This window comes from Chlamydotis macqueenii, chromosome 7, assembly GCF_036417535.1.
Source record: "Chlamydotis macqueenii isolate bChlMac1 chromosome 7, bChlMac1.mat, whole genome shotgun sequence".
NCBI classification, from domain to species: Eukaryota; Metazoa; Chordata; class Aves; order Otidiformes; family Otididae; genus Chlamydotis; species Chlamydotis macqueenii.
The window spans coordinates 8,658,331-8,681,634 of record NC_141562.1 but is presented as its reverse complement, the minus strand read 5'-3'; the positions used below and the strand labels follow the sequence as shown (position 1 = coordinate 8,681,634).

The window sequence follows — 23,304 nt, the reverse complement described above, 5'->3', positions numbered from 1 at the left end:
CAGCCACACAGCATATACAAAAAAAAAAAAAAAACACCAACAAAAAAAAAAGTTTAACACTTTCTGGTAGCATCAGATTTGCTGAACAAGCACCTACCAACACATGTGCAGTTAATTCAACACTCTTAAGCATGAGATTCCCTCTATTTGCATTAAACAAGGCAAGCTCACTGGAAAAGCCTTTATCACGATGGCCAATGCTTCACATCACAACTGATTTGCAGTGTTACACATGGAATGTGTAAAAGCATGTAATTCTCAATTTTCATTACCATCTTCCTTTGTAAATGAAATAATTGCAAGGGTAGTAGCCTGCACAAAGGGACCTTTACAAAGAAGAGTCCATCCAGGATCAATAGCTAGTTGTAAAACTATTGATTGCATAATTCCTATAACTTCCAATCAAAGGTGAGGCCCTTGACAGGTAGGACTCGGAAATAAAACTGCCATGTAACTGCTGTAGAAAACAAAACTTCCCAGGAAACTCACCACATTGAAAACCAAGTTCTTTCTACATAGAAAGGTTCATCAGGAAGCATTCAAAATTAGTGTGGTATGACCAAAATGAAAAAAAAAAAGTATATCTCTAACATTAAAAAAAAGAAAAAAGTTATAAATCAATAAATTGTGCGTTTGTTGTTGAGGTTTTGGATTTGTTGGTTTTTTTTATTGTTGTTGTTGTTCTCCCTGGTCCATAGGAACAAAGCTCTATAGATAGGTTTGAAAGGTCCAAAATTCTTCAAAAGTTTCTTCTGTTAAACTTAAGTACCAAGACCTATTAATCAGATAACACTCACTTACTGACATCCAAAATTATGAATAAAATATTACAGCTCCCTTTTACAAGTCTAATAACATTTAAATTAACAAAACAAAGTCTCAAAAAACCCGTTTTGTCTTACATCTCGTAATAGGGATATGTGTGCATATACGTAGGAGAGCAGAGACTTGATATAACCACAAAGTGTTTTTCAACAGTAAGATTAATCTAGTGAAAACATAGCTATTACTCACATTTCTCTTCAGAAATATGACTTAGTATTCCTCATTGTTTTCACTTTCACATCCAGCTTCTAAAAACTTCTCAAATCTTTCTTCCAATCAGACATCTGTTTATTTGCTCACCCTAGAAGCACACATTTATTCGTTTATTACCCAGTCTCATCTTACTGTGGGAAGCACCCATTGCTTTTAACATATAGTAAGTTTAGAGGCTGGTAAGATCCTTTGTGAAACTTGCCACTTTACCAACCTTTGTGTCAGAAAATATGATTACTGATACCATCCAAAGGGACCTTGAGAGGCTGCAGAAGTGGGCAGAGAATAGATTCTGAGCAGTCCTAAGGAGGAAGACTTGGGGGTAACCAATGAATGAGAAGCTTAACATGAGCCGGCAATGCTTGCAGCCCAGAAAGCCAACTGCATCGTAGGCTGCACCAAAAGAAGCATAGTCAGCAGCTCAAGGGAGGTGATTGTCCCCCTCTATTCCATTCTGGTGAGACTCCAGCTGAAGTACTGCATCCAGCTCTGGAGCCCTGAACATAAGAAGGATGCAGACCTGTTGGAGTGGGTCCAGAGGAGGGCCACAAAGATGATCAGAGGGCTGGAGCACCTCTCCTATGAGGACAGGCTGAGAGAGTTGGGGCTGTTCACCCTGGAGAAGAGGAGGCTCCGGGGAGGCCTTATAGTGGCCTTGCAGTACCTCAGGGACTGGAAGATAGGGAAAAACTCTTCAGTAGGGAGTCTTGTGATAAGACAAGGGGTAATGGTTTTAAAATAGAAGGAGAAAGATTTAGACTAGATATAAGGAATAAATTGTTAATGATGAGGGTGGTAGAACTCTGGAACAGGTTGCCCAGAGAGGTGGTGGATGCCCCACATCCCTGAAAACGTGCAAGGCCAGGTTGGACAAGGCTCTGAGCAACCTGACCTAGATGAAGGTGTCCCTGCTCCTTGCAGGGGGGTTGCACTAGATGGCCTTTAAAGATCCCTACCAACCCAAACTATTCTATGATTCTATTCTACATCCAGGAGGTCAGCAAAATAAAAATTAAACTTGCCAGCAGGCCTTTACACACTGATGCAACGTACGTAGAGGCCCAAAAGACGCTCAGGTAGAGAAAAAAGTAATTAAAAAAAAATTCAGCATAGTTGAAGCTTTTTAGGATGACATAACAGATCTGACTTCAGTTGCAGGTTCTTTAACAGGTGGGTAGACCTACTTCCACAGAGAACCATCTGACAGACATTGACAAACGCAGGGTCAAAGAAATTTCAAATACCAGTTCTGTCACCCTGGGAGGAAGGTTTTTCTTTCCATTTCACAAATGGCAAAGGGAAGCATACAGGGGCTAGAAAGCCTCTCAAGATGACATGGCAAAGAACAGCAGGGACAGAGAGAGGGGCTCAGACTGTCTCATTCTGGCCTTGAGCTCCAACAGCTCTACAGCATGTTAGCAAAAGCAGAGACTTGTCTTTTCTTAGCTATGACTTACTTGAACTGCTACAGTGCCTAACCATTATTTTTATATCAGGCAGCAGTCTCATCAGCAGAAAGCCATTGTGATCAATGGGGAGCAGATTTCCATGCAGCTTCTGAAATTATGCACAAACCATAAATGAGAGAAATGGAAAAATAAGGTCTGAGTCATGAAGATGCAGTATCTATATGAACCCTTATTTTTCTTATAAAATTACAAGAGAACTGTATAGATATGTATCAACTGACCTTTCCTCCTTTGGTACTGCTCAGTAGGAGAACAGTGTATCATCAAGAAGAGTTTGAATGCTGCAATTATCAAGTCTGAGGTCTTTGAAAGGTCACTTCTCCAGAACCAATCTATTACTCATTTCTTGCTATTACTCATTTCTTCACCATAAGTGACAAAATCTGAAAGCTAGTATCAGATTAGGTGGAATGCCACAGTTAGTACTCTGCTTCTACCATTTTCATTCTAGCAATCTTTTTCTTTAAAATTTCCACATCTTTCCTATAAAATCTCTCCATTTCTTGTTACACAATTTAAGACATTTTACTGGAAAGAACCTTCACAGTAGTTGTGTGTGCAGTTTTCTATCTGTAGCTTCAGTGTAAAATAAGGCATATTTTATGGCAAACACAACAATATTAAGGGGCTTGTTAGGTTGTTCAGTGACTGCTCTATTTCTAATTGCCAAGTCTGCTATTTCTCCTTAATTTAGCCAGTGCCGAAACTATAATGCAAAACGTACATCTGATAAGTGACAAGTAATTTATGAGGTAATAATTTTCAGCTCCAGTACAGCACAGCATTACTATAAACATGGGACTTCTTTAAATTATGCAATGTTATTTTGCCTTTAGAAAACCTGACAGCTTCCACAAGGAGGACACCAAGGGATTAGTTGGTTTTTAGAGATCAGCAGATGGACAAATTAAAACATTGCTCAAGGGAATAGTATAACTTCCAGAGAGCAGGTAGAAAAGAACCATTTATTACAGTAAACCACAAAAGCCCAGTGCTGGAAAGTATCCGTAATCATAAACACGTGTTCTTCAAGTGACCTCCCTCCTCATGGTCAGTTGTCAACTCCTGCACATTAAGTGGGGAAGTGTTGCCAGAGATGCATAAGCACGGCTCTGCTGAAGCTAACTGACGAGGGCAATGAGGACACCCAGAGAGCCAGGCTGTTGTTCTTGAGCTCAGTGTGCCATATCCTGGGAACTAGGTTATTCATCCCCTATGCACCAATGCCTGCCTAGAGCTGGCAAGAGTCAGTTAGCTTCTTTACAGAAACTCCTCCCACCAAATTCTTAGGAAAAAAATCCTTCTAGTGGAATTAGTATAAGGTGGTTGGCATATCTGAGAGGAGAGGAAACAACGCGTGGTCAGCTGCATTATGCAACATGCTCTACACTGAAAGGAGCAGAATGTCTGTGGCAATTTTTTATCCCCTTTTAGTGTCTGCCTTACTGGTACAGACCAAAGGTCAGTCTGTGACAAATGGAAAAAGATAAATTTGATCACAAGCAAATTACAGAGTATGTGAATTAAGGGTTTCAGTATTTTGTACCGAGATATCAACCCTTTGCAGAGAGAGGCAATGAAACATGGATCTACTATTGGAATAAGCGATAGCGTAGCACAGTGACCAAGTTTGCTAAGAGAGAAAATGGGTGACAGCAGTTTGTACATAGAGCATCTGTGGTGTAACCATGGCCAGGATTCCTAGGGTTGAAATCACACTCTTTGAAAATCCCAGAGTCACACAGTTTTGGAAGGTTAAAGCCACAAATTAGTAGGAGAGAAACAACAGTAGCTACAAAAAGATATTTGCAAGACATCCCTTTAAAAAAATTCACTTTTCATGTTTAGAAGTAACTGTTAGAATAATTTTGTCTTTTTAAGCCCAATCCTCTGCTACATAGCAATTTCCTCATTACTATCAGAAGGCCACCAGAAGACATCTACCACATACGTTGTGGGTTTTGCTTTTAAAGTATTCACTGCTCAAGTGTTACATAGGACACTAATTACACAGCAGTTTATTCACTGGGTTGGTAGGTTTTTGAGTCCATAGATTAACTCCACAAGTATCATGGTAGCCTTCTCATGCTTAAAATATTTCTATACAATTAAAATGCTGATAGAGTCTCAGTTGACATCCCACTTAAAATCACCCTTATCATCTTCAAACTGCCTGTTGAAGAAACAGCAAGTGACATCCCTAACAACTGAGAGCAGAAAGCTACACTCAAGACTTTCAGAACTCATTTGAACTCAGGATCCTTTACATAGCCTTTTTGGGGTTTTTTTGTTTGTTTGTTTGGTTGGTTTTTTTAAAACTAGGAGTAGCTCAACTTCACAACCAAAGATGTTATTTCTGTCTGATTTACCACTGAAAATCTGTCATTATATGGGAAGAATGTAAATAAAGATCTATTTTGCAATTGTGAAATACTATGTATAAAATCTGAACTATGTGCACAAATACACGTAAGATTATTTTTCCAACTGCAATTTAATCTTCATTTCCTTCCTTTGTATTCTGTTCGTAGTAAATTACCACACCAAAAGCATACCCATCACATTTTAAATCAAAAGTGTTCGCAGGGTTTTAAAACATACTGTAGAAAATTTATTTTCCCCATTACAAATCCTATATTCTAAGATGAGAGTGCTGAAAATACTGCAGGTTAAACATACACAGTTCCCTTCCACTCTGAGAGCTTGGCACAATAAGATTTTTATTTATTTTTTTCTTTGCTTCTTTACACTTATCATAATTAAATTTTGCTTGGACAGAGACTCCTTTTCCTCAAGTTTCAGGCCAAAGTAAAAATTTTGCTGAAGGAAACGCATCAGATGTAGTGAAAATCCTAACTCTACCTTTTGGTTTAATGCCAGGAAATACATCACTGTGAAATTTAGTCTAAATGGAGAATAGTGTGAGGATGCATGTGAAAAAATAAGTGATAACAGTTATTGTAAAAATTAATTTTTAAAAAGAACAGTACTCAGCTTTGATAGGAAGTGTTTTCTGAGAATGGGTAGAGGCCATGTTGAACTTCCTTGCACAGCTGCGTGACCCCTGCCAATCAATGTCAACACTTTATTAATATTTTACTGAAAAAGTATGAGATTATTCAAACCTTGGCTGTCTTGGTAGGTGTTGCTAAGCAACTTTGCTGCTTGTCTGAGAACTAGTTTTCACAGCAACCTTTCCTCCAAACCAAAGACCTGAGTCCACTTGAAACACTTTTCTCTTTGTCAATGAAGAATCCAGCAAGTTATATTCCACCCCTCCCTCTATATTTTCCTCTCCACTTCCCAGTTAAAAAGAAACTAATGTAATAGTGTCTGAAATTCTCCACTTTACTTACCATAATCACTGTCATAAAATACTATGAATTTCTGCCACCGCAGCTCAGTGACCAGCTTCAGCATTACATCGTTGAGGCGGACCGGCGGGCGGGCGGCCAGCGTGTACTCCTCCTCCTCCAGGCTGGGGTTCAGGTGACAGGCCGTGCGCGGGGAGCCTCCTGTGTTGCGCTGTACAAAAAGGTGCGGGATGTGCATGGCATCCGTTAGAGACTGCAGGGCATTGGCTGAGGCACAACCAGTGGACGTCACTAAGGCTAAGATCCCCAGGGTCATCAGGTCACAGGCTAGAGAACACAAGAAGTAACGCAGGGTTAGGACAAGGCTCAGCAAATCCTCTGACCAACCTAGATGCCAAGAATGGAACAAGACAGGCTTTGCCCTTGCCACTAACACAGAGCTGAAGTTATTTCTATTACGGTATCAGCTGAAGCTTTTCAGAGATAGGTCCTGTACCTTTACAGTACGAGACAGTATCTGCAGTCTGCACTGATAAGACAAAGTTGAGGACAGATAACACTGCTCCTGTCATTTCCTCAGACAGGAGGCGATGAGGATGGAGGTTATTGTCCTCACTTCAGGTCATTCCTGGCGGAAGCAGGAACTGAACTCCCATCTTTTAAAGCCCACTTCACTGCTTTCCCATCTTAATCTTTGTTGTGCACATTGGATGATGACTTTGAACAATAAAGACTGATTGCAGTTTCAAGGATTTGTCTTGTACAATAGAGTTTTGAAGGATTTTTAAATTGATGAAAAAACATTCACTGTGTGTGTCTCAGAGCAATGAAGAAACAGCAAAGGCACTCATTAGAACAAAGCCAGGTCATGAATGCCTAAACTTATTAATAACACTGAAGCTGTCTTTTAAAAGATCTGGAAAAGCATGTACCACCTAAAACCACAGCATATTCATGTGAGCCCCTCTGCTTTTGAGAACCAAGTGTTAGGTGAGTTTGAAGCACAGACCATGCTGGTGGGGCAGCCCTGGGCAGAGCCCTGTGCAGCCTGGCTCTGCTGTTCAAAACAGCCAGCAGCCTCTCGCATGTCTCACACTTCCTGCGACCCCTCCAGTAAGATAAGCTGGTATTCAGCTGGAGTCGGTAAATGTTTCCAGCCAAGACCCCGAGCAAAAACCCCAGCCTCCAGGGTGTGATTCAGAGCCCCTCTGGGACACACAAGAGGTAGGTGAGCAGGAGATTCAGCTTTCAGCTGAAGAGGGGAAGCTGCCTGCATTGGTGCTTCCCCCATCCAAGGTGATCGCCTCAGCACGCAAAAGAGCTGGCCACCCACGCATGGCACGTGCTGCAGAACTGCTGGGGCATGTGTCAAGGTCTTGGAATGGAGGAGAGACGCTGGTACCCTCTTACCGGACACCACCTCCAAGCTCTGGTGGAAATGTGGAAAATGAACATGAAGTATTAAAATTATTTATTTTTTTCTTCCTCTAAACACTTTTAAGTGTATCTTCACTTTCAGAGGCCAAGAAGTCAAAGGGACTTGACAGGTTATGAATAATTAACAGTAATTAAGAGTTAATTATCAATTAATATTAATTACCTAAAGCCACAGTAATTACATACATAAAACCATTTCTAATGCAAGCAATGAACCATTTCATCAAATATCTTCTTAATACAAACAGAAAATAAATATATTTCACTTTCATATGAGATAACAGAAAGATAATGTTTGATCTTCTCTATGCACGGAACATTCAACATGCATCCTAATGCAACAGTGAAAGATGAAGTGCCTTTAAAATTATTTCCTTGATGGTCTTCACAATAAACATGTCAGTTGCATTATCTAAATTTACTCTGTTTTGATTATAGTTACATGAAATTGTTCTTTGTTTTTCCTGAGAGCTGACCTGATTTAACAGCAGGGAGGCATTACATTTGCCAAATGGGAGACCCAGGTTTGGGAACAGATTTGATTTCCCAGGCTTTTTGCCAGAGAAAACTGAACATGTCATACAGGTAATTTATTTAGTCACAGTAGGGGAGGGAACAGGGAAGTGGGAACAGAGGGAAGGAACAGCAGGATCTGAGCTATAACCCCCTGCAGAGATCACCAACCAGCGAGCTTTGCTGTCGCTGAGGATGAGAAGCAAGCCACACACGTCTGTAGAAGGAACAATTTACTTGCAAAGCAGACAGAAGGAGAGAAAAAACAAAGCCCTTTCTGACAGGAGGCTGCATTCAGAGAATCACTTATTTGTGAAATATAGACCTGATCATCAGTCGTATAACAAGAGACAACTTCATTCAGTGGTGGACGCTAATCACTTATTAGCAGCAAAAAGACTGGAGATACAACAGACCACAGCAAACGGTCTCCCTTATCTCTCAGCACAGCTCACCCAATGCAGCTGAAATATCTCAAAGACTATTTTGGTTAAGGCATTTTCCCATGTGTTGCAGTTTGTGTCAATGGGTTAAAATGAAGAATTAGTCAATACGCTTCTACATTCTGATATTTTGTCAATTGATTATGTTCTGCCTGAAAGCATATGGTACACAGTAAGTGTTATCTCTTCTTCCCTTTCTGTTTTGAAACAGTACAGCAGGCAAAAAAAAAAACTGGAATGACTAAGGAAAAAAGGTTTCATATTTTCTGAATTGCTTTCTTTAGTCAAATTACAGAATGTGAAACAGTGTCATATTTCTAACAGAAGACTTGCACGATATAGAAATACAATGGATTCCAAGAAGTTCAATCTCTCCACACTTATTACATCGACGGGTGAGAATAAGCTTTTAGCACATAAAGAAGAAAAGTACTACTTTCTACACGAGTAACACAACGGCGAACAACTACATAACACACTCCAATTAATTAAAAAAAAAATAAATAAAAAAAAAAATCAATAACTCCTAAGACTTCTTGAAATTACTTAGCAAGAGAATGTTCAAGAATTATACGCGCCCAGAAGAAAACTCTGGTGACACTTTTGGGGGGATTTCCCCACACATGCCTGTACTTCCTTGCTTACAAAACTATGACATGAGAAAAGGCATGTAGTTTTCTGGTTTAGTTCATATTTCCTATGGATTTTCAGCAACAGTCAAACATCTCTGACTACGTAGTGGAGTAAATCACTAGTTCTGTATGTCAGTTGCTGCTTCATAAGCACTCAAAAGAACCTGCAAGTTTTGCATGTGAATTTCATAACCCCCATTCTGATTTCCTTAAAGCTGAAATACAGAGAATTGAAGTGCCTTGGTTCGTGTCAACCTACTAACAGGAAGGAAAGGGAAAATCAAAACACCCTGAGATCTTCAGTGATCTTTAGTTACTATAGTTGTAGTTATAAGAGTTTCATATTTTTATAACTAAAATGCTTTCAATATTTATTTATCCTCTAAATTTATGTAGATGTTTCAAGAAAAAAAAATGCTTTTGAAGTATTTTTTTCCACAGATAAACAGACACAATGTTCTAGCAATCCTACCTCCAGATTTCACTGTAATATGAGTAGCAACAGTTATTAGCTTAGTGTATTGAATGCCTTCATCACAATCAGGCTGCAATTTAAGAGGATATCAAAGTCCTACAAACCATAGATGATCTTTAAGGGTCCTTCCAACACAAATCACTATGATTCTATCAAGTTTGCGTGCATGTTAACATAAACAAAAACATGAACATCATCATAGCTAAAGAAGAAATCTGCATTCATCTATTTGAGTAGATTAAATTGTGTCATGGTAGTTGTCCATCAATGTCGGCCTCCATTAACAGACCTCAAGCTTATACTTGGATTCCATTGAAGTTTCCCAGATTATTGATTAATCCAAGTTTTCAGTTGTTTCAGTGAAATATCTCTCCTAACCTACTCTTTTGAAGTCTGTTTTCAGAAACTCTGCTTTGCACATCTGCTTGACATTTTACGTTTTGAACTGTTATTTCCATTACAGAGTTTCACAAGACACTGTCTGCTCTCTTCTCCATCTATTGCCTTGCTTCTTTCCATTTAGCTTCTCCACGTTATCTGTCATGACGTTTGCAGAAGTAACACAAGTTAACATATTTTGGGCATCTTCTAAGACCCATTTGTCTAACTTGACTGTTACATCATAGCAACAGATACTAAACTTTTCTCTCATTCTGTGACCCACATCTCTAGCTCCAGTCATATCCCATTAAGACAACACTTACAACTGGAAGAGCAGCTATTATTTTTCAGACTGCACCTTATCCGTGTGAGCTATTTAATCAGGGGGACTCCTCAGAGCACATATGATGATGCAATAATCCTGCTTTGGTACAACCATGTTTAAGGTCTTGCTCTTCCACCATTCCCTCCCGTACTGCCATCCTGTTTCTGAAGACAGATGCAGATGGCAAAGTCCTGATTTGTCACCATCTTCCTAGGGATATTTGTATTAACAGCTTCAGCTCAGGTCTCTGTAATTAACTCCCCCCGTCCCAAAACAGCAGGGAATCCAAATACTCCAAGTGAAACTGTTATCTTGCTCCTGGCAACATGACGATAGGACTGCATTTCAGCCTCCCTTCCAGTAATTTCCTATTATTCAGAAAAGGGTAGAAACTTGTTCCTTTGTTTCCACAATTATCAACAGACCAACTGCCACTGTAATATCAGATGTAACAATATATCCACCTACTGGCACTCACACCACATCTTCAAGCTCCAGTGCCTTTCTGTCTCTCACTTCTGTACATCACTATAGCTGGTCCTACCCACTTTGGACACCACCTGATAATATTTGACAAATCCTCTCCAAATTGTTTTTTTATTTTTACTTCAATTTTTTTTTTCTTTTTCTTTTTCTTTTTCAGTTTGACTAACCCTTAGCAGGTCTTTACTGCACTGCAAGTGGAGAATCATCCTAAACACAAATAACTGGCCTTTTAAAAAATGACACTGTGTGAAAATTGAGAGGTTACTGCCACTTTGCTCAGAAAGATTTTTCAAATCAAGGAAAAAAACTTCATATTTGGCAAGAGAATGGAAATTCAGCCGTACTGCATATACCTGGTATTTCTGGTATGGTACTCTGCAATGAAATAATTAACAAAGTTGACACTAAAGTGCTTGTAATCAGGTTTCAAAGCTAACATCCTGCTGAGGTGAGATGAGATGAGGAATTTCATGATTGCATTAGTACTATCGTCTCAATCAAACTATTTTTCACATTGTTTATCTTTGATAACCAGTAGGGGAAAAAAATATAATTTGATCATTAAAACATCAAATTCCAGATAACATAGCAAACTCTGAGGGAAAAGGAAAAAACAAACAAACAAAAACAAACAAAAAAAAAAACCAAAAAACCAACCAACCACACAACACAACTACTTCAGGAACCTAAATCCTAGTATTCCATGAGACTACCAAACTCTGGAATTTATTCTGCTGAAAGTGCATAGTAAGAAAATCTATCAACTGGCCTAGCAAGCAGATGCAGAATATCATATACTATATAGAAATAAACACACAAGGAATTAGCTATTGTATTATTCATGTGTACAAAATTTAGTCAGCAAATCGGTTCATTAGCCAATTTATATATAAACAGATACACACAACAAAAGTTTTGGGTGAAACACCAGAATGACAAAAGACTCATAAGATAAAAATATATCAGTCCAGAAAGATGATAAGCTGTGTCTTTCTTTAATCAAGACAATAAGGTCTTCAGGAAATGCATCCATAATGTTATTCTTAAATTAAATAGAAAAGTCCTCCTGGTAGGTTTGTCTAGAGCACTGAAACAAGAAAGGAAGGATGACGATACAAGGAAAAATTCTGCAACCCCTCAAGCAATACTTAAAAAAAAAAAGAAAAAAAAAAAAAAATCGAGAAGATGATCATACAATTCCTTCAGCTAAAACCAAAATAACACAAACCAGAGAAGTGGGCATTTTCACACATACTTAAACAAAACCCATATGTTTCTGTTGTAGTACACAAGTAACTTCCAGAAAATCTGGGGCACAAACCTATAGCTAATTCAATCACACAGAAAAATGTCAAAAGACCATTAGAATTACATTCTAATTCTCTTTAGGCCTGAAAAGACCTTTAAAATTTCAATGCTTTTGTGCTAAACCGGTCCATCAGGCAGAAAAAGTTATAGAATAATTTTATTAATATCACTGAAAATGCTTCCATTAAAATATTGATCCACAGAAAGATTCACTTCTATTGGTGAATTAAGGACAACACCAAAATTTGTCATCTATGAACTTACTCAACCTGATGCTTCACTAAATGGAGTTTCTCCATATTTTTTTCCTTACTTTGTTTTATGATGTTTACTGACTCTTCAGCTTCTTTTATTTACTGAGAAAGGCAATTCATAATGAATTTGCATCATTGGCACCTAATGTCATGCTACGCAGTTGTCTTTCCTTTGGATATTCAGCAATAAATACATTTTTCTTTGTTCTATTTATGAAGGCTTTTACTTACCTTTATGTTCTGTACTTACACTATGTTTCTTCAAATAACTAAGAATTTATTATTTTTATTATGAAAACCCTACAAAAAGCTATAGTTACTCATCACAGAATAACTGTTAACAGAAAGATAGATAACATAGACAGCAAAATTATTTTATGTAGTGCTTTTACTGCTGTATCACCCTATGTTTAGTGAAGATGAATATTTCTTACTCCGTTACACAAACATTCAATCAAAACAAAATGCATCTTAAAATAAGAAAGCAAATTCGCAATTAGTCCACTGTGGTTTGATGCAAAAATCAAACCAACCAAAACCTCTAACGACCCCAACTTAGATATGTATGTTTTGTGGATATAAGATTTGAGAACAATAAATATTTCCTCCCTTTCATTAAACAGCTCTATTGTGTCTGGGACCAGGATACAGGCATTCTTAAATCCCACAGTTCTTGACGTGATTATTTTGGAAGCCACATGAAAGTCTGACGTAGTCTTACTGTAGTTCCTGATGGCAATTGCATTCCCCTGCTTGCTAGCATTCAGAGGCCAAATGTGATGCCAAGTCTTCCACCAGAGATGAGAATTTCAAATCATCTATGTATTCCCCATATGTAGTAAAGTATTGCAAGAAAGACCTTGGAGAGCATCAGTGACAAGCCCGGCATTCCAAATGCAACCAATGATCAATGCTGCAGACTCTCTTGCAATAAAAATAAATAAATTAATAGCCAGTCTGAGAACTGAAGAGGACAGAACGTGCCTGAAGTTTGTCAGATAAGTAACACTCTAGCTGTACTTCACAGAAACAAAATATAAACTCAAAACAAAGGAACCATACACCCAACAAAGAGACAAAGTAAACTAATGCTCCAAATCTCCAATTTCTGGACTCTCACATCAAACAAACCTCCCTTTATGTATTCTTTTCCTGAAGCCATGAAACTCACGTTGGGAAGAATTCACAATAAATCACTGCAGGGCTCTCTCCAGTTTCAAGAAGCCAAGTGCATCTTCTGCCAGCTCACAAGTTCAGGAAGAGCTTCAAAATCTGACACACGCACCCTATTGCCAGAGCATCTCTGGACAAGATGCTGATACATTCCCTTGTGTAAATGTGTACAATGCAACGTCCTTAAAAAATGACTTGCAACAACAATAAAACCTAGTGCCCTAAAATCATAAACTTACAGCAACAAATTTAAAAGATGTATAAGCCAATCTGTAGCAGGATCATTAGCATCTATGTATGGATGAGACACTGCCCGCTAGGCACAGACTACCATTAAACTCCATGAAAATTAGAGAAGCTCATTGCTGACCCCCAGAATTTTTCCTTTCAGTGCAACTGTGGAGGAAATATTTGTCAGCAATGAAATTGTCATTGTGAGCTTTCCATGTTTTTTTTTCCTACTTAGTCACCTAATAACTACCAACCAAAACCATTACACTAGATAATATATTTTAAAAACTAAATAATTAACATTTATTCTATTTCTGAATTCTTTCTCCATCCTTCATTATCTTTTTTTTTTTAGCAAACACAAGATAAGGGAATCTTATGTGTCTTTTCTTAGCAACTGAATCTTAGCAACCGAAATAATACTGCTAAGTCAGTGAATAAACACTTTTTTTTTTTCTTTCAGAAAAACGTCTCATAAACAGTATGGATATATATAGCTGAACATTTCAGCCTCCAACTTAGGTAAAATTCTCAGCAGGCCAGCTCGAAGGACTTCATGATCCAAAAATTAGATACATATCACTGCTTATATTTTATAAGATGATGATAATTATTTCAGTAGGCCATCAGTTATGAGGAAAAAAATCCAGAAAACTAGTACATGTATTCAGTAAAACCGGTACATACATATATTAATGTGCATATTTAAGCGTATGTGTAAACAGTATATCAGAGTATCCCTGACAAAGCAACATCTAAAAACACCTCAAAAGCTAAAGAAAGCACGAGATTTTGAAACATTTACAAAAAAAAATTTCAGAGAAAGTGTTATTGAAGATCCTCGCCCACCTCATTCTTGGGCTGTGTTTTTATTGTTTTTCCAGCATTCAGCAGCCTCAGCTGAACAAGAAGGAGCAATAAGGGAAAGAGGAAAAAAAGAGGAATGGAATTTTATATTTTTATAAGTTTATAGGTTTTTTTCCCCTCCAGAAATGAAATAACTATCACTCGCAGAACAGACACGCACACTGACAATATTGCCTTCCTTGTGCTGCTTTGCCCACGCTGCCTATTTACCTCTTCTGGGCTCAGAAGCTGGCTCCATCTCCTTTGTGTCACTACTGGGAGCAATAACAGGGCGCCTCGTTACTACTTCTCATTGACACTGGCTGCAGAGAAGAAGCAGTATTTAGATCCTCAACTTGCTTTCAAATATATGCTTCAGTACTTGAGGCCTTGTGGAGCAATTCTCAACACGTACAAACTCTCAGAGCTCCCCTGACACTACCAGAACTCTAAATCATAGTCATTGTGCCTTGTTTCTTCCATTACCCCCTTGGTTCAGCATTTGCAGTAAACTGTCGTTGCTGGCTTGCACGCAGACACACACACACACACACACACACAGAGATCATCTAGTTTGGGGTACAAAGGCTGCAAAACACTTATTTTACAGGACCTACAGTGAAAACACAAAACTGCATAAATCCTTTTCCTAGAATGTATATTGACTGCAGCAATTGGAGGTTTAAAGCAATTTTCTTGGACAACCAAACCAAAAAGATATTTCAGTGCCCGACAAAGTTCTTTGTGTCAGTATCAACCTGATAAACCACTAGCTGCTGTCTGTTAAAAGTTAACCAGGAGAGGAACAGGAGCAGTCTAGACCACTCTTTTGTTTGTGTTTATGTAGGTAAAGAAATTATTTCAAAATGGTAAGTAATATACCATAGAAAAGGAAAACAGCTATCAAAACTGGAGTTGGGGCTTTCATTTAATTTACGGGAGTGTATTAATAGCTCTCTTCGGTCTTTAATGGTCTAAAATTAAACATGCTTGCTCTCACACCAAGCACACAAGGAAAACTACTCTACTAGCAAAACAGTTTACTTTCCATACAACTAAGTGATGCCATCAAGTGGTCAACGCACAAGTTGTTTTCCAAGTAAGGTTTCTGGGTTAATCTTCATTGAACTCACTACATTTTGCGTGGATAAGCTACCACCATGAAATTAGTACAAGGCATACTCCACTGATAAAAGTGCATTAAGTTAAAGCACTAATGACAGATAAGAGATGGCCTTGTTTTTACAAAAGACAGATCTGATACTGCTCTCTAGCTCCTCCAGAGAAGGTAAGAGTCTGAGAGCTGAAACAGCCTTACAGCTAATAATCTGCTTTACAGCCGAGTTTCGCTATTGGCTTTGCAGTTGGGTGGATTTGGAAGACCAAGCCAGTAAAGATTACATTATGTATTAAAAAAAAAAAAAAAATTAAAACATCTTAGACAATTTTGCAATGTGAGCAGTTAAGGATGTGAAATATCACAGAACTTGAACATTTTTGAGTTTTTTCTTAATTATTAAGAATAATAATAAATCTTTAAAGCAGATAAATAGTACTTGACAGCACAGAAATTCCCCAGAATAACTGTATTTGTTTCCTCAAAATATAGTGAATATAATTCATTAGCAATGCTTTTCTCCTGGAATCATAGCTTGGTATGATGTTTAAAAATGTGAATAAGCATTTTTAATAATTTTGAATAGAGCATGGTTTTACAGAGCTACACGTTAATCACAGTGACACCAACACTATTTTAAGGCACTAGGTAGAATTGTGGTTGGCTTTTTTTTCTTTTCTCCCTTCAACACTAATTCTGAGGTAGAATTAACTGCAAACCATCTCAGTTATTCAAGGGACACAAACAAGTGCTTTTCTGAATACTGTGTATTTTATTTCCATTCTTCCTAAGTTCTTCCATAATTATGTTTTCTTTTGCCCTTCAGCATAGAATAAACTGCACTTTCTCACCCTCTGCTTTTCATTACATGCCTTTCATTACAAATCATAATGATATCAAAGTTTTTTTTTTCCATGCCTTCATTAGCATTCTGCAGGGATGGTTGACTTTGCTGTCTCCTTTGGGACTATTTTACATGTACAGGCTGAGTATTATTTTAACGTCAGTGTGGCTCAGGCTCAGTTCCGGCACGCACAAAAGGAAAATGCTCTCCTGCCATTTACAAAAAGCAGTCAAACATAGCAGCTCTAGACAAGCTGATAAAACCTCCCAGTTCCTTGGTACCAAGAAACTCATTTGGATTCTGAGCAGTATTGACAAGCAAGGAACATGTTAGCCCTGCTTGTCTGCCTAATTAGCAGCAATGATACATATGCGCAGAAAGTGCCAATAGAAAATCCAATTTCTGGGCAGTCTCCCCGCCCCCCAGACTGTTCCCCTTAGTATTATGCCTTATGCTGAAAGCAGGAGGGATGAACATCAGTCTAAGCATCACAACGCTGCTTCTGAACTAACTACAAGAGATTTCTCTATTCTGTTGTTTCCCCAGCACATCAGGGGCACGTACCATTCACGGCCCAGTCATACTCACCTAGATATTTCAAGCAAACCAAAACACTGAGGGCATGATCTCTTTTCCATAACCCATCTGCCACTGTCCCTCATTAAAATGCCTACTTGAAAACAACAACAAATTCAAACAACTGCCTACATCACTCCAAAGCAGCATTTCATGCCCTCTAGCCTAAACTTTAAGCAGGAGACTCAAAAAGGAGCCTCTGGAGTATACATAATACTATCAGGGCTGCTGCATTATGAGAAGGTAAAAGTTATGAGACCAAAGGCAAATTCACAAAAGCTACCATTGCCTCATGCATGGACAGCAAGATCCATACTCCAACAAGCAGCTCAAGAAACGTACAGCCCTAAAACTTATCCTTATCATCGTGTCTATGATTTCCCCTCTCCAAAAGCTGTTACTTCTACCAGTAAAGTGGACAGCAATATTATGTAAGGCAGACAAGACACCAGAAATCAATTCACATAGCTGGGGAAGCATGCCCATGGTGAAGGAGCCAACGTATCCAAAAATATTCATTCATCTATGCCAACTGCTGAAAGACTTGTAGTGTTCATGAACCTAGCTGTGACTCAGTACATATTTATAGCATATATTTATCGACATGTTTTGGAGGTTGATCTATTGAAAGATCTCTGCAACGTATCACATACTTGCAATTGCATTCAAGGATTATGCAAATATCCCAAGACTAGCAGCAATCTAAAGCTGCTATTTCATTTTCTAAAATCAACTTGAAAAGGAACACTTTCTTCTTTCCTCACCCATGAAACACATAATGAATGTCAAAATTATTTTTGCTCAATACTAAGAAAAAGATCCTGTCCTCACTCAACACCACTATTCCTTACATAAAAACCACTTTCCTTACGGATCTCAAATCCCCATGACTATCCAGTGCTACAAAATAGGTGGCATTAAAATACCAGAAATCTGCATTCTCCAGTTTTCCTTTTAGCAATAGACCCAGAGTAACTTCAGACACCACATGTAACTTTTTAAACACCTAATGAAGCTACTCTAAATTACTGGAGTGTTACTATTAATTTCTCTGTCCCCTTCAGCTCTGCATGAGTCAAATTAAGGGAAAAACAAAAATCCTCAAATTTTCAAGAGTTTTTCAAGAGTTCTCATCTGAATACGTGAAATCAGCCAGTTGTTTAAATGTGTTTAAAATCTCATAGTTCCCACCCTGAACCTTAGGACAGATTTTCAAAAAACCTCAATATTTATGGAGCTCTTGCCTAGAAGCTGCTTGAAGACCAGGCCACTTCTTTTGATGCTTAAATGAGACCTGGCTTCTTGAAAGTTGCTCTCATTCTGAACTGCACTTTTTTTTTTAACTATCTCACCTCCATCTTTGTAGATAAACAGACATTACACTGTGGAGAATCAGGCTTACCTCACACCAGCACAGATGCAGGATATTTCTTTAATCTCCTATTATTCAGAATTGTTTCAAAATTGGCCTAATCACACCTTGCACCTAAGGTTTCTCTACACATAAAAGTCACTCTAGGGAAGACACTAATTTGAAAACTAGCAAGGTATCCTGCAGTGGTGGACAGGTTTGATAGAGGCAAGTGCCTTTTCAGCTACATCTACTGTGAAGGTGGAAAATGCAAAGAAAAGTCACACTAAAAGGCAAGGACAGCCATCCAGAGGCAGCCAAGCCTCTCTCTTGGCTGGACACATTCTATTCATGTTCCTATCAAATAGCTATAGAGAGCTTCTGAAGGTCTCCCTCCCTCTCCTTCTATTGCACACACCTCCCCAGCACACAAAGGCCACACACTGGTATACCCTTTGCTGCTCTTTCACATGGCCACCCACGACAGTGCCAGGGAGATGTGGAGCATCTCAAGCATGTCTACATAGCTCAAAGAGCAATGGCTAAGAGCAGGACTCCACCAGTGTTTCGCCCCTTGATCTTGCTGGTGAAGAGAAACGGCTTGCAGAGGAGTAGACAAAGCCTGTGGTTTTAATACCTGGTTGCACAGCTGGTGTCAACAGGGCTTTTACAACCAGGAACCTTCTTTCAAGACCAAGGACTTCTGAGAAGAGAGAAGACCTATCTAATCAGTGGTATCAAACCATCTTTGCCACTACCTGGCTAAACCAGAGAAGAGAGCTTTAAACTAGGAGGAACGGGGAAGGGAAATAAAGTGAGGAAGTGGAGAATGAGTTTGATGAGCAAGGGCACAGGCTGACACGCACAAGAGACACTCTGAGAAGGGCAAAACAGAACAGAAAGGGGCCTACACCAAGTGTATGCACACAAATACAGAAACAGCAAGAGGATAGCATGATGGGGAATCCTCTCACATCCCTCCAGGAAATCAGCAAGGATGGGTGCAGCCACAGGGCTACAATCCCACAGAGATTCCATGGAATCTCTCTTAGAACTGGAGCACTACAGTAACTGCATTTGTTTATTTATTTTTTTTAATACAAAAGTTTTACTTCCCCTTTGTTCAGCTAGGGACTGGGTTCTAGGAACTCAGAGAATTATTGTTTTTTAAAGCACCCAAATCATAGCTGTGAAGGAATCTGTTAATGTAATTCAAGTTTCAGTAAGCTATTCAGAGCAAATTTTACTTTTTACTGCATAAGCCTTAAAATTACTTGCTGAAGTGACCCAGAGATAGGAAACAGGTATATCAAATTCATACAGGGGAAAAAAAAAAAATCAGCTTTATACAGTACTTAATTGAACAAAAATGTATATTAATATTTTCCACTAGTCTCTTATTCTGCCCTAAATGATGTCCATCACCAACTAGCCCATCTGACCTTCACTTTGAGCTTTGTCCTCTATATTTCTTCCTTCTTCACCTTCATTATAATTACACAAAGTACTTCTTGTAATTAGGTTTCTATGGATAAAATACTCTGCTAACAATTAAAATGTTTTATTAATAAGACCATTGATATCACTACTAATTTTTTCTAAAGCATCATATTTTCAAAGACCTGTAATTAATTATTGCAACGCTTACACATTTTATTGAATAATTTGAGGTAAATAAGATACCAAGTCATATTTAAGAAACTAATTATTAAACTAGATTTTTAAAAAGACTATAGACTGCACAATGGAAGAGAGATCTAACCAACAAAAGTTTCAACAGTAAGCAAGCCGAAAATGACTAATCCAGAAGAAACCTCATATAAAGGATCTGCTATTAAAATACCTCAATTTCTGCTGAAAGATACTGTTTCACTGAAAGACTCTGCTATCCACTCTTATACAATTCATTCAACTTCATCTGACTTCAGTAACTGCATAACTGAAAATTATCAAAGTGGATAATAGAGGATAACTTGAGCCGCATGGCATTATCTATGCATAAATATCTTACCACACTTCCGATGAGGTACTACTTAGGCTATGTTACTAGTAAAGTTTAACCGACTGTTACATTTGCATTCATAAAATCTCATTCTGTAAAACCTCCAGGTAACTTTCTTAGTCCCAGACTAAAACCAAAAGGATTTTTTTCCCCTGTTCTTCTACCATAGGATTTGAGCGAATCCTGTGTAAGACCACGGGAGCCACTAGTGTGCTGTGGTCAGAGGATTCGATACTGAAGGACAAGCAGCTACTAAGACATTATCACATGTGATAGGACAAGTAGCGCTGCATAAGGAATTACAATATCACATCTTCCTGAATCTGTTTCTACAGGGCATCGTAACACTAGTAACCATTGCTTGTGCAGAGAGTTAAACACAGATGGAAGGAAAGCGCTTAAACTGACAATATAGACTCCATATCACAGAAGCTAGTGCCAAATTCCAACCTGGGCAGGCAGAAGGGTTGGTTTAAAGAAAAGATGCACCTCAAATATAGAAGCAGAAGGAGTAGGTCAGAGAAGGATCCTGTTTTCAAATATCAATTCTCTTTTTACTAGTTACAAAAATAATAAATGACTTATTAGAAAAGTGAATTTCTCATCAGAAATACCACTACAAATGAAGATACTTGCTTGTTTATTCATAGGTAACCAAATTCTCACTAAAGGTTTTTACCCCATCTCTAAGCGTGCATTCATTATTGGGTCACACAAATTTTCTGAGAACATGCACAAGCCATAAGCCAAGTAAAAAAATTCAGAAGCCAAATGTTAGAAAACCACAGCAGCCACAGCCTTGTTGCAATTCCCACACCGTCCCAAGCATTAGGGAATCTTACTGTGAGAGAACTACCCAAATTCTAGGAGTGCTAAAAATCACACAGGGCACCATAGGCAACACAATGTCAGCTTTGGAGCCTGGACATACTGACAATAACTATGTTAAATTCCCTGTGGGGCTAAGGGTTTTTTCAGTTATCATTGTATGACTGTTATACTCGCTTTGATTTTTTTTTCTTTTATTGTACATCATCTTTACAAAATCACTGCCCCATCAAGAACACATGCTATGCATACCAGCTAAATTGTCACATTCTTTATACCTTTTATTATTTTCTCATAAACACTGAATTGTTTTCATAAAGTAACTTGACTGTAAGGTGGGGTGCCAGGGGAAATCAACACTCAGGCCTGATGGTACTTTCCTCTCTAGAATCCCACTTTTCTAATTTCTAATAACCTACATAATTGGCATTGTGGGGTTTTAAAGTTTCTTAAATCTCTCCAGAAGTGAGGCACTGCCATCTTAAGTCAGCTCTCTAGACACATCACGAAGGTGCAGGTTCTGAGAGATCAAACACACTAGCCTGCCTCTGTGCACTCAATGGTTACTATTAGTTCCCAGCTTCCCAATTTACTTAAAATAACCTGTTCCCAAAGATCCAGTTTCATGAGTGCTAGACTAGGCTATAATTTTTCATTGAAGTATCTCTAACAGTTAAAATACATACTATTGCTTTTGAAGTAGTTGCTAACACAAGAAATAGTGTAGAAATACTAACACCCCATTTTCCAACCTCCTGAACACATTAGCCTCATCTGGATGATTCTTCCAGATTTACCTGATGTCTTCAGACTGAAGACTCATCTAACCGTCTTTCTTTCCTGGACTATAGAATCTATTCCTTCATGTATCCTTTTACTTCTCCTTCCATAAAATGAGCAGTGAAAGATCTTGCTTTTATAACCTTATATGATTATTTCATAATATGGTAAACTTTGTGATGAACTCTTTTATCATCAGCTGACTGAAGAACACATCAAGAACTTAGCTTCCTGCCTTAATTAGAGTTTGGTCTTTATAAACTGATTTTTTCCTGAACAGTAACCAATCCTTGCTTCAAGGACCTTACACAATCACAGGTGATTTGTGGATCTTTCCATTCCTACTTTCATATTACCACTAAAAAAATTCTGTCAAAAATAAGAGGCAAAAGGAAGAGAGACTATCCATTTTTAAAGCAGACTTTCAGCTGCTGTGTATCTTTGTATAGAGTTTACAATCTTGCAAAGAAATCACACATTGTAAATAAGCCAATTCTGAAGGAAGTTTCAAAATAAAATGATTCACATATCACATAACATTTTTCATATGAACTTAACAGCACAGCAGATGCATTCTCCGCACAAGGTAAATCATTTATCACTACAGAACTCCCTCATCTTCAGGAAAGAGCTACGCTTTGGTTTTCCCCTTTCTTTTTTTCTCTTATCAGGTATGTTAAGGGCTTATATTGGTTAATGCAGACAGAAAACTCTCTGTTGTACCAGAAACAGTACTTTCAGACTGGTACTATCGCAGATCTGAATCACTAAGATAGGTTTGCACATTAACAGCCTATCTAAATGCTTTCTGTTACTGTTGTCCCTTTCAACCTTTGTCACAGCTCACTTATCTTCTCTCCAATTACATTTTAAAGCTAGGACCATGACAATCAAATTTTTAGCTAAGTCTATCTAGTGCCTTAGCTTTGAAAACTCCTGAAATCTTGACAGCCAGATTCTTCAGCAACGAAAGTGCACAGTGGTGCTAAAAAACACTTTAGAAAGCACACGCTTACTCAGTCCTTACACATCCCCTAAAGTTAGTTCTACAGAGATCTTGAGTATTTTCTACAGTATTTGTTGTACAGACAGTACCACTCATATTTCAGACTCGATTCATCCAAATAAGCAACTTCTTTGAAATCAGCTGGAATTTATTCCCTCACCAGGCTGAAACTATTTTGTGCAATAGGGAAAACTATCTCCTGGATAAGACATGTCAGCTGATTTCTCAGGGGGGCTTTTTGTCAGAGAGACTCTCCATCTTTACACGATAAGAATATTTTTATATAGTTCAAACCTACATCTTGAAACTGTCTGTCTGGCAAACAACAATCTTGCACATTTATTACTATTTGAAATTTCAGGGAAATCAGTCTTATTTTATATATATATTTAAACTGACAAGTATTTCTTCAGTTCTACAGGAGAAAAGTTATTCTTTTTTTCCATTGATAATAGAGTTCCTTAGCTGTATAGCC

The 23,304-nt window shown here is 38.2% G+C and overlaps 1 protein-coding gene across 2 annotated transcripts in view; it reads right to left on the bottom strand.

Annotated features, from left to right (window-relative positions):
* GRID1 (glutamate ionotropic receptor delta type subunit 1) overlaps window positions 1-23,304 on the bottom strand; it is a 537,013-nt gene that overhangs the window by 308,002 nt on the left and 205,707 nt on the right. For both annotated transcript variants that reach the window (XM_086752572.1, XM_086752570.1), the window contains exon 3: window positions 5,864-6,148. In XM_086752572.1, the coding sequence (XP_086608698.1) occupies window positions 5,864-6,148 (285 nt within the window). The remainder of the gene's footprint in view (window positions 1-5,863; window positions 6,149-23,304) is intronic.